Source organism: Dasypus novemcinctus, chromosome 27 (genome assembly GCF_030445035.2).
Source record: "Dasypus novemcinctus isolate mDasNov1 chromosome 27, mDasNov1.1.hap2, whole genome shotgun sequence".
NCBI lineage: Eukaryota > Metazoa > Chordata > Mammalia > Cingulata > Dasypodidae > Dasypus > Dasypus novemcinctus.
The window spans coordinates 290,593-308,112 of record NC_080699.1 but is presented as its reverse complement, the minus strand read 5'-3'; the positions used below and the strand labels follow the sequence as shown (position 1 = coordinate 308,112).

General features: G+C 43.0%; 1 protein-coding gene across 4 annotated transcripts in view; it reads right to left on the bottom strand.

The window, feature by feature from the left end:
- The window catches only part of DEUP1 (deuterosome assembly protein 1), a 90,752-nt gene extending 76,235 nt beyond the window's left edge, over positions 1-14,517 (bottom strand). The window contains exons 1-2 of one of the 4 annotated variants that reach the window (XM_058289350.1): positions 14,443-14,517; positions 12,997-13,072 (exon numbers count right to left, since the gene is read on the bottom strand). In XM_058289350.1, coding sequence (XP_058145333.1) covers positions 12,997-13,043 — 47 coding nt within the window. In that variant the 5' untranslated portion in view covers positions 13,044-13,072; positions 14,443-14,517. Of the gene's footprint in view, positions 1-12,996; positions 13,073-13,942; positions 14,059-14,442 lie in introns of those variants that run through there. The other 3 variants (XM_058289349.2, XM_058289352.2, XM_058289351.1) reach the window with 3 other exon arrangements.
- Positions 14,518-17,520: the final 3,003 nt, after the last annotated feature.

Genomic DNA, 17,520 nt, shown 5'->3' with positions numbered 1-17,520 from the left:
TCTCATAAGTTTTGGTATGTTGTGTTTTCATTTTCATCCACCTCAAGATATTCCCTAATTTCTCTATTGCTTTCTTCTTTAACCAATTGGTTGCTATGATTTTGTTATTTAATTTCCACATATTTGTGAATTTTCCAGTTCTCGCTCTGTTACTTCTAGTTTCATTCCTCTTTGGTTGAAGAAGACACATTGTATTATTTTAATATTTTTAAACATACTGAGATTTGTCTTGTGACCTAACATATGGTCTATCCTTGGGAATGACCCAAATGCACTAAAGGAGAATGGTGTTCCGCAGCTGCTGGGTGAGGTGTACTGTTTATTTCTGTGTGTGTGTGCTATATATTTGTTAGGTATAGCTGGTTTGTAGAATTGTTCTAGTCTTCTATTTCTTATTGATCTTCTGTCTAGATGTCCTATCCATTATTGAAAGTGGTGTACTGACATCTCCTACTACTAATATAGAACTACTATTCCCTTTAAATCTATCAATATTTGCTTCATATATTATGGGGCTCTCCATTATGTGTATATATATTTATAACTGTTATATATTCTTGTTGAATTGACCCCTTTTTCAGTTTATAGTGACCTTTTTTTGTCCCGCATAACAGTTTTTGACTGAAAGTCTATTTTATCTGATATTAGTATAACTACCTCAGCTCTCATTTGTATTTTTATATATTATTTGCATGGTATATTTTTTTCCATCCCTTCACTTTGCACCTACTTGCATCTTTGAATTCCAGGTGTCTTGTGAACAGCATATAGTTGGGTCATGCTTTTTATCCATTCTGCCAATGTCTGCCTTTTCACTGGAGAGTTTAATTCATTTATATTTAAAATAATACTGGCAAAAGATAAACAAACAAAAAACACAATAAAATTTAAGTAAAATAACTACCAGTAATGCAGGACTTTCTTCTGCCATTTTACTACTTTGGTCTTTGTAAGTCCTATCCATTTTTCCTCAATTCTTCCATTAATGTCTACTTTCATATTTATTTGATTTTTTTTTTAGTATGCATTTTCAGTCCTTTCTCAGTTCCTTCTGTATGTATTTTTCAGATATTTTTTTTGGGTTACCATGGAGCTTACATATATCATCTTACATCTATAGCAATCACATTTAATTCAATACCAACTTAAATTCAATAGCATACACAAGCTCTGTTCCTATACCTCTCTGTCCCCCTACCTTTTATACATTTTACAAATTATGTCTTTACATACTGTAGGACCAAATCCATAGATTTATCATTACATTTTAGGAATTTACATTTTAGAAACTTTAGGAAGTAAAAAGTGGAGTTACATAACTGAAAAAGCAATATAGTAGCATTGGCAGTTTTAATTACCCACAGGACTCCCTTTGCTGGATGGTCTTTATTTCTTACACTGCTTCAATCCACTATCCTAACGTCCTGTCCTTTCAGCCCTTTACTACTGCTTGTAGGGCAGGTCAAGTGGTGATGGACTCCCTCAGCTTTTACCTACTTGGAATGTCTTCATCTCTCCCTCATTTTTGAAAGACAGTCTCACTGGGTATAAAATTCTTGGTTGGCAAATGTTTTAGTATTTTATTTTTTCCCATTGCCTTTTTGCCTCCAGGATTTCTGATGAGAAAGTGACAGTTAATCTTATTGGGACTGTCCTGTACATGGCATGTTGCTTTTCTCTTGCAGCTTCCAGAACTCTTTCCTTGTCATTGTCATTTGGCAGTTTGACTACCATGTGTCTGGATATGATTCTCTTTGAACTTATCCTCTTTAGTGTTCAGTGGGCTCTTCAAATATTTGTATTCATGCCTTTCACTAAATTTGGGGTGTTTTCAGCCATTATCTCTTTGAACATTTTTTCTGCCCCTTTATTTCTTCTCCTTCTGGGATTCCCATAATGCATATATTGGTATACTTGAAGGTATCTAACAGACCTTAGGCTCTGCTCACTTTTCATTCTTTTTCCTTCCTGCTCTTCAACTGAATCATTTCTCTTGTCTTTTCTTTGAATTCACTGATTCTTTCTTCTGCCAGCTCCAAACTGCTGATGAAACCCTCTAAGGAATTTTTATTTAGGGTGGTCTTCAGCTGAAGTATTTCTGTTTGGTTCCTTGTTAAAATTATTCTTTGTTGAGATTCTCATATTGTTCATTCATCATTTTCCTGATATCTTTCACTTATCTGTGTTTTACTTTTTCTATGTGAGAATATTGATCATATATATATATTTAGAAAGTACTGGGGATTGAACCTAGGACCTCATCTGTGCAAGGCAGGTGCTCACCACTGAGCTACACCTCAATGATCATATTTTTAATATGTCCAATGTCTGGTCTTTGATGATTTCTGAATTTTTATCTTTTTCCTTTGGATGGGCCATTATTTCCTGTTTCTTTGTCTAGTAATCTTATTGCACGCTGTATATTTTTAAAATATTTTAATGTGTTAACTCTGGTATTTATTCCCTGAGCTGTGTCTGTTCCTTAAGTTTATATCCACTAAGTGGTAAGACAGAGATTTCTTGAGTGCCAAGAACTAATAAAACCAAACAAACCAATGCAAAAAACACCTTTCACAGTCTTTGCAAATTGGCTCTGTGTTAGCTAGTGCTCTCCTTCTGAGTTTAGCCCTCCTGTTAGGAAGATCAGCTCCAGGCAAAAGTGAAGTGCAGGGTCCTCTCACAGCCTGCATCTCTCCTGGGGTGGTTCTCACTCATTCCTGGCCATAGGAATTTCCCATTTACAGGAATCCAAATGTCTCCTCTATCCCTATCAAGTAGACTCTTCCCTTCTAGTTGTTCTAGTGTATGTCCTAAAGCAGGTAATCCTGTGCTCCAGGCTCCTTTGACTTAACTTCTTTTTATACACTGCTTTAGCTGTCTGCAAGCTGCTTCTGCCTGCTGGGTAAGTTCTGCAGGGTTGAGCCAGAGAGGAATTTTCTGGTTCAGTCTTTAAGGTTGCCACCTGATAGATCAGCACCGACATACAGATATGCCAGGTGCACACTGGTTGTTCTGCTTCCTCTGGGACAGGGCCAGCAACCCCCAATGCAGGACAGCTCCACCCACACTGGGGAGGGCGTGGGAGAGGGCCATCCATTACCAGAACTTTCCCTTTACCCCAAACAGAAACCTTGTGCCCATTATGCATTAACTCCCATGCCCTGTCCTCTCCTGCCCCTGGAAACCTTTATTATAATTTATGTCTCTATGAGTTTGAATATTCTAGCTATTTCATATAAATAAAATCATAAGATATCTGTCCCTTTGTATATGATTTATTTCACACAACATGATGTTTTCAAGATTCATCCATGTAGTAGTATGTATAAGAACTTCCTTCGTTTTTAGGGTTGAATAATATTCCACCATTTATATATACCATATTTTGTTTATCCATTCATCTGCTGATAGACATTTGGGTTGCTTCCACTCTTTGGCTATTGTGAATAATGCTGCTATGGACATTATGATACACATATCTAAGTCCCTGCTTTCAATTCTTTGGGGCATGTACCTAGAAGTGGGATTGCTATGTCATTTGGCCGTTTTTTATTTTTAGTGTATTTCTGAGTGTATATCTTTCTTTAGCTTTTTAACTGATTGTTTTAGATATTATGTATCTATATAGAACGTCACAGCTTAGTGGTATCTATTTTTATCAGTTTGAGGGGAGTAGAGAAACCTTCCTTCACTTTATATCCCTTTACCCTCTCCCGTTCATAATATAATTCCCTTAAGTACTTCCTCAATGTACTTGAGAACTACACTAATGTGTCAAACTGTCAAACATCATTTAGAATTCTCAATAGGACAAGGGAAGTCTATTGTATTCATCCATATTTTACTCTTTCTGGTGTTCTTTCCTCCTTTCTGGTATTTCGAGATTTCTTCTTTGACCATTTCCTTTGTTTATATAACTTCCTTTAGCCATACTCTTAGGATAGGTCTACTGGCAACAAATCTTCTTAGTTTTCTTTCATTTGAAAATGTCTTGATTTCTTCTTCATCCTGAGGGATATTTTTGCTAGACATAGAATTCTAGGTTAACAGTTCTTTCTTTTCAGTACTTGAAAAATATTTTGTCAGAGTCAAATATTTCTGGCTTCCATGGGGTTCTGATAAGAAATACACTGTCATCTTCATTGTTAATATCCTATTGGTATCATTTCTTTCTTGCTATTTCCAAGACCTTTTGTCTTTTGTTTTCAGAACTTTGACTGTGATGTGCCTTGGTGGAGTTTCTTTTGGATATTCTTCTTGAATCTAGTATATGTCATTTGTGAAATTTTTAGCTATTATTTTGTTAAGGACTTATTGCCCCACCTTCTTTCCCCTCTTTCAGTGGCACTAATGTTGGATCTTTGGTCACAGGCCCATATATCCCTGAAGCTATGATCATTTTTTTAAGTCAAATTTCTCTCTGCTGTTCAGATTGTGTGATTTCTATTGTTCTCTCCTCAAGTTCACGGATTCTTCTCTTTGTCTTCTCCATTCTGCTGGTGCACCCTTCCACGGAGCTTTACTCTGATGACTATCTTTCAATTCTAAGCTTTTGAGTTTTTATTTCAGTTATTGCATCTTTCAGTTATAAAATTTACAACTGGTTCTTTTTCACATCTTCTATTTCTTTGCTGAGAATTTGTTTTGTTTCATGTTTGTCACATTTGTTGAAGATTTTTATAATTGCTGCTTTATAATCCTTGTCAGATAATTCTATCATCTGTGTCATTTCAGGGTCAATATCTGTTGATTGTCATTTCTCCTTCAAGTTGAGGTCTTCCAGGTTCTTGCTTTATAAATGACTTTCAATTGCTATCTGGACATATTGTGCATTTTTTAAAGTAAATTTATTTGCCACATTCAAACTGAGAGCCAAGTGGAATACTCATCCAGTGTCAACTCTCATTTCCTTTTATTTTATATCACTTTACTTTATTTATTGACTGCTCCCCACCCCCTGTTGTTTTCACTTGTTGTGTCTGTTCATCTGCCTTGTTTCTTTAAGAGGTACTGGGAACCAAACCTAGGACCTCTGATGTGGGAGGAAGCCACCAAATTGCTTGAGCTTCCTCCAGCACTGGGTATTTTTTTTAAACCTTTTTTTAAAAAGATGTATTTATTTATTTATTTAATTGCCCCCTTTCCCGCCCCTCCATGCTCCCGGCTGCTTTTGCTGTCTGTATCCATTCACTGTGTGATCTTCTGTATCTATTTCTCTTTTTGGTCTTCTCATTTTTTCTCCTCTAGGATTCCCGGGATTCGATCCTGGGAACCTCTGACATGGAGAGAGGTTCCCTGTTAGCTGTGCCACCTTGGTTCCTGGACTCTGCTGTGCTTCACCTTGACTCTCCCCTTCGCCTCTCTTTTGTTGCATCGTCATCTTGCTCCGTAACTCACTTGCATGGGCACTTTCTCACTGCACAGGCACTCTTGCCGCATGGGCACTCAGCTCGCCACACAGGCCCTGGCTCTCCATGCAGGCACGCTTTCTCTTCTTCTTTTTCACCAGGAGGCCCCAGGCATAGAACCTGGGTGGTCCCATAGGTAGGTGGAAGCCCTATCACTTGAGCCACATCTGCTTCCCCATATTGTGTATATTTGTTATGAGACTCTATATATTGTTGTTTTTTAAATTTTATTGATACATATTAATAAAGCATAAATCCATCCAAAGAGTGCAATCACTGGTATTTGTTGTAATCACATGTTTGTGCATTCATCACCCCAATCACTCTTAGAGCACTTTCATTATTCCAATAATAATAATAAAAACCAAACAAAACTCATCACCTCTCAAGTTCTCTATGCCTCTCCTGGGATATACAGGTGATATTCTTTTTCCTTCTCTCTATTTGTATTTATACTTTGTAAAAACAGTCTTATATAGGCATTATTACTCATATTTGTGTTTTACATGAGATTTTACTATCTTATACAGTCCCACGTTACAGTTTTTAGCTTTTTCTTTGGGGTTTATTTGCTGGCTCCTGTTGGTGTTTCTGGGTTGTCAGTTTCTGTGGTGCACAGTCTGGAATAAATGAAGCAAACAAATGGAAACCCAGGACACTCGCTGGTGTGCCATTTTGTGGGTCCCATGTTCCCAATCAAGCCTGCCTTCTCTCCATTTCAGAGTCTTGTTGTGCTCATTTTACATATAAGGCCTAGGGGTTTTAGTTATACTAAGTGAGAGAAATAGGGAGATGTATGCCTTCTCTATCTTTCCAGCAGCAGAACTGCCCCGTGAATATTTCTGAATGACTAATAAAGGAAGGAACATGTTGGGGAAGCCTTGAAGATGCCTCCTTGGTCCTTAGCCCACAGAGTGAACTGCAACTGAGCTAATCAGTGTTAACTGAATTGGAGTTTGGAGTAAAGGCCCAGAATAATAATTGTTTTGCTTTGCTTGTCATTGGAATTGTGTATGTACCTCTGTAGCAGTTTGATATAGTTCATGAATTCCAAAAATAGATATTGAATTGTGTTTGTAAACTGGTCTGTACCGAGGTGTGATTAAATCATGACTAGGGCTTTGATTGGGCCACGTCTGTAGGGTGTTGAGTCCCCGCCCCTTGGTGGGTGGAGACTCACAGATAAAAGACATGGCAAAGGACAGAGTTGGAGCTTTGAGCTGGAGCCTGGAAAGTGAACACACAGGAGAAGAACATAGAGGAATAGAGAAGGCTCCTTAGACATGGCAGAAGCCCTGGGGAGAGAGACAGAGCCATTTGCCTGATAGTCTACAGCTGGCCTTGTGGAAAAAACAGAGGAGCTGAGCCCAGAGAGAAATGAGCCCCAGAAAGAGAGGAACCCAGGAAGCCTGAACCCCAGCAGCAGCCATCTTGCTCCAGCACATGGCAAGAGTCTTTGGTGAGAGAAGTAACTTACGCTTTCTGGCCTGGCAACTGTAAGCTTCTACCCCAAATAAACACCCATTATAAAAACCAACTGATTTCTGGTATTTTGCATCAGTGCCCCTTTGGCTGACTAATACAACCTCCCTTCGGACTGTCTGTGATGAGACAAGGTTTGGATATTCCTGAGACCTGGGTCTATAGCACTATCTAGTTAAGCTTCATATCCCACCTCCATTTTCAATATGAATGGACACAAACTTTACAGAGACTCTGGCCAGCTGACCTTTGTGAGTCTACTGTTTTGTTGATCCATCAACCTTTTCCTATTCTTAAACCTTTTAAGTAGAATTTAACTTGAAAATCACAAGATTAGCAAAAGATATTTGCATTTCTTCCTTTTTCTTTTTATTAGAGAAAACTTAGAAGGCATTTCATTACTTGGGTTCTACAGTGCACATAGATCTGCTCTGCTTTTTGTTCACCAGCATTTGTACAGTTTATAGTTATTCCACTGCACTATGGTTTAGCCAGTGGATTTCCTATATACACCTATGTCATATATTGTATGGCAATATTTGAAACATATTTCCCTCATTCCACAATACTATTATAAGATGCAACAATAATATTTTTAGTAGAGAAGTTATAGGTTTACAGGAAAATCATGCATAATATACAGAATTCCCATATACCACCCTACAATTAACACCATGCATTAGTGTGGTATATTTGCTACAATTCATGAAAGGACAATTATATGATTAAACTATTAACTGCAGTCCATCATTTACAATAGGGTTCACTGTTTGTGTTGTATAGTCCTATGTTTTTAAAAAATCTTTTACTCTAGTAACATATAAACAACCTAAAAATTCCCCTTTTAACCACCAATTTAATATCAGCTCTTAGGAAACATAGAATGAGAGTCAAAAGTACCTTTTGATTTTAGGACACATCTGAAGATAAATAACATAAAAGTTGTCTTACTGAGCGTGTGGTGGCATGCCACCTTCAGGGAGGCGTGGGAGCCTGCTCTGGCCTCCTTGCTCTAGCCCTTGAACTATCCCCACATAACCAGGCACCTCATTCTCATCAGTTAATACGACGAGCCCTTGATAGCCAAAACCTGTCTCTACCCTAGTCCTGGACTCTCAGCAGTGCTGGCTGCCCTCAACGCAACCCTGTGTCTACCTATGTCTAAGCTCTTAATGCAGCTCTTCTCTGTCCTTTGAATCTGGTATTGTAGTTGATCTTTCTGTTGTTTGACAGTTTGTTCCCTTTAATCGGCTTTCATTCTTTTATTTAATTAATCCATTCATTAAAAACCTTTACTGTATGCCAGCCCTGGACGATGCCATCCGATCCCTGCAGTAAGAGAGTGGAGGAGACACACACTGCATAACAAAGCCAGGCCCCCAGAGTCCACCGGCTGTGACAGCGCTGGGTCTTCTTAATGTTCTACCACCATTGGACTTGGTGCCCTACGCCTGTTGGTTTTCTCTTTTTGCCCCTTATTTCCCCTTCTCCTTGACTCTTGTAAGAAATCTACTAACCTCCACCCCCGCGCCCCTCTCACTGGCTGGGTGACTGACTGAGCCGATCCACTTCTCATCGACACTCATGGCATCCTGCTCTCTGGGGGGCCTGTGAGTAACATTGCCTTTTCTCAGGCATTAGGTCACACCTCACCACCCAGACCCAAATTTAAAATCATATTTAACTAATTCATAACACTTCTCAGCAGCAACAATGGAAACCAGAAGGTAAGTAAGCAATATCACAAATATTCTGAGGGAAAATTATTTCTCATCTAAAATTCAACACCCAAGTAAACTATCAATTGAGGGTAAGGGCAAATAGTCTTAAACCATCATTTTAAGATATATATAATCTGAAATTTTTTTTACATCCTATGCACCCTTTCTCATGAAGCTAATATATCACCTCCACAAGAGAATAAACCAAGAAACAGAAAGACATGGGGGCCAAGAAACAGGATACAGTGTGAGAGAGAAGACGAAGATATTTATTGGATAGGAAGAAAACAAACCCAAGGCAATAGCTATGTAGTATGCTTAAAAGTAATAATTCCAGACTGAGCTGCTGAGATGGATAAGATGGTTTCTTTAAGTAGACTGCAATTGAGAGAACTAAGAGGAGAGTTACACAACTGGCAATGAGGTAGGGTTTGGTGTTATGCCACCAAGGATGCTAAGTACATGGAAAATGATGTATATAACCTACTCTTTTTTTTGTAATGTTACATTAAAAAATTATAAGAGGTCCCCATATACCCCCACCCCCCTCACCCCACTCCTCCCACATCAACAACCTCTTTCATCATCATGGGACATTCACTGCATTTGGCGAATACATTTTGAAGCACTGTTGCACCACATGGATAATGGTTTACATTGTAGTTTACACTCTCCCTCAGTCCACCCAGTGGGCTATATAACCTATTCTTAAATGTTCGGAAAATAGAGATAGACAGCTAGATAGAATAATACAGCAAATGTGGCAAAATGTTAAAATTGGTGGATCTGGGTATCTTGGAGTTCTCTGTATGGATTTTATGGCATTTGTGTGACTGCCCTATATGTTTGAAATGATTTAAAAATAAAGTTTCTTAAAATTTGATCATGTACTAGTTCATGTGAAATTCAAAGAGTAGATTGCATTAGAAATGCTGCATCTACAGCCCTGGTGGTAGGAGGTTAGGAAGAAACAACAAAAATCTGTTGAGCGTGTTCCATAGACGTGGCCTCGGGAAGAGAGATGAGCATTTGCCTGAAAGTTTGCAGCTGATGAGACCAGAGCCCTGAGCAGCACTGAGAAAGCCCTGGGAAGAGAAACAAGTCTTCCAGCCTACAGCTGAGACTGGAAGAAGCTGGGCCCATGGAGCTTTAAGAGAGAGAGAGGAAGGCTGAACCCTTGTAGACATTGCTCGCCATCTTGCTTCAATATGTGGCAACAGACTTTGGTGAGGAAGTACCTTGAGTTGGACTCTTTAGGGCCTTGTAACTGTAAGCTTTTACCCCAAATAAATATGCTTTATAAAAGTCAACAAATTTCTGGTACTTTGCATCAGCACCCCTTTGGCTGACTAATCCACCTCCTAATTGCTTATTATAGTTAAGAAATTATGAAATCCAGAAATCATGAAAATCGCTGAACCAAAATGTTCAACTCAAAATCCAGAAGAAGATAAAATAAACCAAAAAGGGACAAATTAGTAAGAGTAATCACTAAAAAAAAAAACAAAAAAGAAAACAAAATCTAAAGAAGGTTCTCTTAAAAAAGACCAATAAAAATACATCATTTATTTGTTCTATAATCATTTATGTTCTGAGCACACACTCCATAAACAAAAAGGACAAACACATAAATATGATTGTTCGGATTAGAAGTTTAGGTTCAATTTTTTGTCACAAATGAAACATCTATAATTGGGAGAAGCCACCAATAAATTAAAATCAAACTGTGTTATAACACTGACATCAGAGAACAATGTTCACCCGTGCATTAGAAATGCTCTGTACTTCTGGTCCTGTGTGTCTGGTATTCTCTTTGCCTGCATATCCACACAGCTCCAATCTCAGGTCTTTCAGACCTGTGCTCAGGAGAGAAGCCTTCTTTGACCACCCCATTAGCTGCTAGTCTATGCTTATCCTGCTTTAATTTTCTTCATGTCAGTACACGGTATATGTTTACATTATTATCTGTCTCTCTCACTAGTGTATAAGCCCCCTGAAGGAGAGTCTGTTTTGTTCACTGCTATCTTCCCGGTGCCTCAACCAGTGAGTGGCACATGCACCCTAATGAATATTTCTTGAATGAAGATTGCTCCACAAAAGGTCATGGTGCATGTAGGTGACATTTTTTATGAGCTCCATAACAAGTCGCTTCTGAATGAACTTTACTGCATTCATGACGGGGCTTTGCACACACACCTCAGGCGGGTGCCCTGGGCTCCCTGCTCCAGGCCCCGGGAAGGCGCCAGTGCTTCTCACGTACTTGTCTGTAATTACACGCGTGATCACAGCTCTGTGCTTTTCGACTAAGCTCTAAGTAAGTCACTTCTTCACCTTCTTTGTGGGACCCCTAGGCCTGCAGTGCGCCTGGCCTACACCCCGTGCTCAGCCTCGCCTCGCAGATGGGAAGCGACAGTGGCACCAGCGACACCGAGCCTCAGGCCGTGTCTCCATTGTGACCCAACACCTGCTCACCGACAGGGCAGGGAGCGCTGGCCGCGTCCCATGACCGCCCATTTCCAGTGTAGGCAGGAGTGCGGGCTTGGGGCCTCTGCACCCAGCAGCTGTGCTTGCTGAGGTCAGCTCCTTCCTCCTCCTTCCTCCCACCAGCTTTGAGCCTCAGTGTGACAGAGCACATAGCATGGGCGTGAGCCTCCGTTCATGGTGGGCCCTGGGCCCCTACCTGATGGTTTGCTTTATCCTAATGAGGAGACTCGGGGCAGGACCTGATGGTTTATGCTAACAAGATGGCTCAGGATGGGCCCACACCTGATGGTCTGTGCTGCTGAGGTGACTCAGGTGGGGCCAGCCCGCCAGGGACCTGCCCGCTGAGCTGGGACTTTGAGCCCTGGGATCCAGCCCGAGGGCAGCCTGACCTCTGTGAAGGGAGAAGGCAGCGACTGAGCTCAGCCAGCCATGCCGACCCCATGGAGCCCTGAGAAACCCTGGGCCAGCGGCCGGGCGCTGCCCCGGCTGAGTCCTCCGTCACTTTTCTACTCCAGGAGGACATCCCGCCGTGCTTGGGCAACTCCCAGACCAGTGTGGCCTGGGCCGCTCCTCTGGCTGCTCCGCGTTTGTATCCTTTGCTGTAACAAAACGGTAGGTGTCAAGCTTTCGGTGAATTCTGTGTCTTTCTAGCGAATTCCCAAACCTAAAGGAGTCTGGGGGGGCCCCAAGCTTGTAGCCAGCTGGTCTGAAGTGACCATTCCCTGGAAACCCCAAATTTGAGGCTGGTGTCTGCAGTGAGGGGGTCCTAAGGGCACTGTGCTCACAGCTTTGAGTCTGGCTAAACTTTAAGGCAGAGGCTGCCCGCAGTCCCCAAACGCATTCCTCGTCCTTGACAGGACTGCTGAGCTCTGGCTGGCTACCGGCCTGCCCAGCTCGAGTCCGCACTCCCCAGCCTGCCCTGCAGGCAGCTGTGTGACCAAGTCCTGGCCAAGGAGAAGAGGACAGAAGTGATGCTGCCACTTCCTCGTCATGTTCTAAAGGCCACACTCTGTCCTCTTCCCCCAGCTGTCACGATGGTGGGAGCAGAAGCAGTCAGTTGGGCCCAGGGATGGAACTCATGTGCTAAGGCCGGCGGAGCTACCTCCAGTCCTGGTCTGCTTACCTCTGGATATTACGTGAGACAGAAATAACCTTCCCTCTTATTAAAGCCTCTACATTTTGGGGTTTCTTTGTTAGAAGAGCTTGGACTATACTTTAATATACTCAGGTTTTTCAGTTGTAAAATGAGAGTAATATCTAGCAGGGCTGTGTAAAGAGGAGTATGCAGTAGAAACTAAAAAAGCGATAGCTACTTTTATCCCAACTTGTGCAGGTTTCCTTCATCCTGATGTCAAAGGCATGTTCTAAGCAGAATAACTGAAAGTGAGACACCTGAGCTGTGAGCGGGGCCAGGTAAGTCACAATCAAGAGCAGGCACTGGATACCCAGTGCTCAGAGGTCACCAGTGGCCAGCTGGCTGGTGACACAGGAAGAGGAAGCTCTGTGGTGCCGGTGGCCGGGAGGAGGTGGGGACAGGTGTTTCTGGAAAGGCACCTGAGCTGGCTGCCCGGGAGCTGTGTGGCGTGGGGACCTAAGCATGCCCAGCCTGCAGTGCGGTCCCGGGGCGTGTGCACCCATCCCGCTAAGACACTGGACAAGCCAGTGGAAGTGGGCAAGGGTGATTTTCTGTGGACATCCCTGGGGTGCAGATCCAGAGTCAAAATTCAAAAGACTCATGCTACAGATTCTTAATTACAGTCTCTTAAAATCCCCCCATCCTCCTCACTGAAAATAATTGGCACATCTTTCTATTAACACTGAATTTCAAAACTCACACATAATCAAGGAGTTTTGGCAAAGTAAAGTACCAATTTATTAAATAGAAATTTTGCAGCACTTACCCCGTTGCATTAGGGACCTTGTTCTCCATGTTAGGAAGCTGTCGCATCTGGTTTATATTTCTTGATTTTTAACCTGCTAAGGAGAAAAATGATCTAGATTCCTAAAATGCTTACAATTATTAACATACAAAACATAAAAATTTTGCTATGGACAAACCATTTAGTTTTGTTTTTTCTGAAACAGTAGCAGCTCTTGTTTCTAAAAATGGAGAAACTTGTACTACAGCGTGAGTGTAAAACAGAATTCCTCCTCTAAGAGGAGTTTCAACTCGACATCCTCTTTTCTTCCTCCTAAATGATGGCCCATTTCTGCTGTTTTTTAGAATAAACACACCAAGAAATTTAGGGCAAAAAGCTGGGGAACTGTCTAGAAATACAAAACGTACAATTCCTTAATGGCTCTCCGGGCACTGGCTCACGTCTTGACAAAACGGGGTGAGAACTTGCCTAAAGCAAAATAATATTTTTCCCAGCAACAAAGTTTTAATTAAAGAAACTAATACATGAAGATAAATGGACAGTGTCAAAAAGGCGCTCAACTCCGGGTTACTGAATAAAAGTCGGCTAAACAGGGTCAGACTGCAGAAAGGGGCGAGGAAGGCCGCGGGGCTCACGTCACGCAAACCAGGGGAATTCGGGAGAGATCCTGAAACTGTGGGTGGGAGGAGGGCGAAAGGCAGGGGCGGTGACCGGAAACGACCCGAACCAACCCTGAGCAAACGAGGTCAGGTTCCCAAATCCGTCACCTCCACGGCAGGGAAACTGAGGCACGAGTTAAGGGACTGCGCGGAGCAAGCGCTCAACCAGAACCTACACCCCCTGCACCCGGGCGCTTTCCCCGCCGCGCGCGTTCAAGCCGCCGCGGGCCCTGGGGCTGCGGGTGCCGGGCCCCCGCTGGGGGGCGAGGGGCAGGGGCTGCGGGGGCGCCGCGGGGCGGGCCGGTTACCTGCGCTCGCCGGGCTCTGTCCCGGGAGCAGGGGCCGCGGCCCCAGCCCAGGCAGGACGTCCCCGAGTCCCTGCGCCCGCGCGCCGCCCTGGTTGCCATGGGGACGGGGACGCCCCGCCGCGGGAGCCGCGCGCGGGCCGGAGGGCGCGGGGAAGAGGGCGCGGGCCGGGCAGGGGCCGGGGCTGGGGGGGCGGGGACAGGGGGGAGCGGGGAGGAGGGCCGGGCCGAGGGGCCGGGGCGCGGGCGGCGGCGGGGGGCGGCGGGGCTCCCGGCCCCTTGGCCCCCCCGCCCCGCGAGCCCCCTTGCGCGCCTGGGCCTGGGGTCCCGCGCCGGCTCTGGGCGGGCTCCCCTGCCGCGGGCGGGGCCTTTCCCCTCGGCGCCTCCAGGGCGCCCCCAGAGCCCGCGGGGCGTTTGCGCAGGGAAGGAGCCTCGGGGGTCCCTCCTCGCCTCCGGGACTGGGGGCGCGCGGCCTTGGAGCGCTGCTCGGCGGCCCGTCCTACCTGCCTGGCCATGCGGCGACGGGCCTGAGCGCTGCGGTGGCCGAGCAGGTGCTCCCGCCTCACTTTGAGTTCCCAAGAAGTAGTTCCCAAGCGCGGGAGCTGGCGCGGAACTCGGGGCGACTGATTCCAAGTTCTTTTCCACCAGATTCCAAGAATAATTGATGACAGCAGCTCTGTCCCATGGCCCTCTTTTCACAGAATGATGGGAAAGAATATATCTGTATATTATATACCGTGTTTTTAAAAAAAATATTCTGCTGTCTTGAGGGAATTGCTTTTAAGCATTGAATTTTGCGTTTGGAAATGTTCTTGTACCTATTTTGGAAACAGAATTCCTTCCCAATACATCCAGTTGATTAACTTCTAATTCTTTTTTTTTTTTTTTTTTTTTTTTTTTTAATTTTTTTATTTTTTATTGACTTTGTAATAATATTACATTAAAAATATATATGTGAGGTCCCATTCAACCCCACCCCCCCACCCCCCCTCTCCCCCCCCCCCAACAACACTCGTTCCCATCATCATGACACATCCATTGGATTTGGTAAGTACATCTTTGGGCACCTCTGCACCTCATATACATTGGTTCACATCATGGCCCATACTCTCCTCTATTCCATCATGTAGGCCCTGTGAGGATTTACAATGTCCGGTGATTACCTCTGAAGCACCATCCAGGGCAGCTCCATGTCCCGAAGATGCCTCCACCTCTCATCTCTTCCTGCCTTTCCCCATACCCTTTGTCCATTATGTCCACTTTTCCCAATCCAATGCCACCTCTTCTATGTGGACACTGGATTGGTTGTGTCCATTGCACCTTTATGTCAAGAGGAGGCTCAGATTCCACCTGGATGCTGGATGCAATCCTCCCATTTTCAGTTGTAATCACTCTAGGCTCCATGGTGTGGTGGTTGTCCTTCTTCACCTCCATCTTAGCTGAGTGTGGTAAGTCCAATAAATCAGATTGTAGGTGCTGGAGTCTGTTGAGGCTCAGGATCTGGCTATTACATTGTCAGTCCAGAGATTCAAATCCCCTAAATATATCTTAAACCCCAACATTAACTGCACCTCCAGCACATTAGCATAACTTCTAATTCTTAAACTCTTTAATTTGCTCTCCAGTTTCATAACTTTGACACTAACTTGCTTTAACAGCCTCTCAATTTAGTGTCGCCCCACACCCTCCATCCAGGTTCCATTTGAATTTCATGAAGCCATTTGCTGTTTCTTGACAAATTGAGCTTCACAGATGAATTGTGAAAAGTAACTCAGGTTATTAGATATAATAGGCGTTTCATAGCACTTATGTTGTTGAATGAAGATAGTGATCGTTTCATCTTAACTTAAAAATTTCAATTATTCTGAAAACCTTAGTCATGTTCTTTATTCTTCTTTAAACCGAATGATTAGTGTGTATTTCCTGGCCCTAGGAAGGAAAAATGGAACTTGGGAAGAAATGTAAATAAGTTTCAGGATGCCCAAGATTATCTATGCTTGCATAGCTCTTTATCTATAGCAATCACTTTCACATTCAGTGTTTCCTTAGAATGGGAAACCAGGGGTCCACTGTCCCTTTGGGGATCTGTGGAAAGATTTCAGGAGGTCTGCGAACTTGAATTGAAAAAAATCAACCTATTAATCTTTATTTTCTCTGACCTCTAATTGAAATCTAGCATTTCCTTCACTTATGAAAGTATGCAATAAATGAATTACAGTGACATTCATTTCACGTGACTGGCAAAGCTGTTCTTTGGCACAAAAAAGGTGAAGACCCCTGACTTAGTTGCTCAGAAGTTCCCTGTGAAGCAGGTGTAGCAGGGGTTATTAATAGCTCCATGTAACAAATCTTAAACCCTAGGTTTAGAGATGTTCCAGATGATGCATCCAGTTTAAGTACAGTTAGGCTGTGAACTTTGGGCACAGTCCTCCAAATCCAGGGCTCTTCCAACTCTAGAAAAACCTAAGTAAGTTTCTTGGAGCAGTCTCAATTTTGCATATGTACCTGAAAATGTGTTTAAAACCACATTTACGCAAGAAAGTGTGTGTGTTGGGCTGGCAAAACGTAAGTGTGAGCGGACACTTATTGTGATGGATTTTAGGAAAATAGAAAAGGAGAATAGAAACTCCCCGTTCAATTCAGTGGGAATAAAAGTTTTCACTTCAAGATGAGAGTTGAGGCTTCAAATGCAAAGGCCACCCTCTCTCCAGTAAGGCTCTCATCCTGAAATGCACCTGTATTCAGAGCCTTTCAGGTGCAAAGGGAGAGTGTGACCAGGGGGCAAAGGTACCTGAAAGGAGCACAAGTGGTGGCAAGGGAGCCCAGTCCTGAAAGAGAATTAGAGGATACAGCAAAGTGATGTTAAGATAAAATATGTGGGAAACAAAGGCATGTTGTTTCCATAATAGCAAGCTACTTCCTTGACCACTGAGTCATGCTGTCCCTAGAGGTATATGTGCAGATCATAAATCTCTCAGGAAGATGTAACATTCTGGCAAAACCAGGACTCACTAGACCGGAAAGGGAGATGTAACATCCTGGTGGGACCAGGACTTGATAGTATGGAACGAACTGGGCAGCAAGATTAATGAGTATACTTGTTTCAATAACATAATAGAACATTGTGAGCTTTGGTTTCTATCTAATCCACTGCATTATTTAGAATGAGCTAATGGTAATAGTTATCTAGAATAATTCTTGTCTAATGGTAATAGTTATCTAGGAGTTCCTGTCTCTCACGATGGGTTGGGGTATATAAGCAAGCCCTGAGACCAATAAAGTTGTCTGATGAGCTTGAGGCTTCAATGCTCTCAGATCCCCTGATCCCAATCTCTCTTTGTCTTTCATTCCTGATACCCTTCGGGTCCGCAACTCCGACAAAAATATAAAACCAGAAATGCACAAAAGAGCAAGCGGAGGAGGCATAAGCGATTGATGGAAATAGGATGATCTGTGAACAAAACCTAAGGGACCAGGGAAATTTATAGCCATAAATTCATACATTAGAAAAGAAGAAAGAGGAAAAATTGAAGAACTAACTGCACTTTTGGAGGAATTAGTAAAAAAACAACAAAGTAACC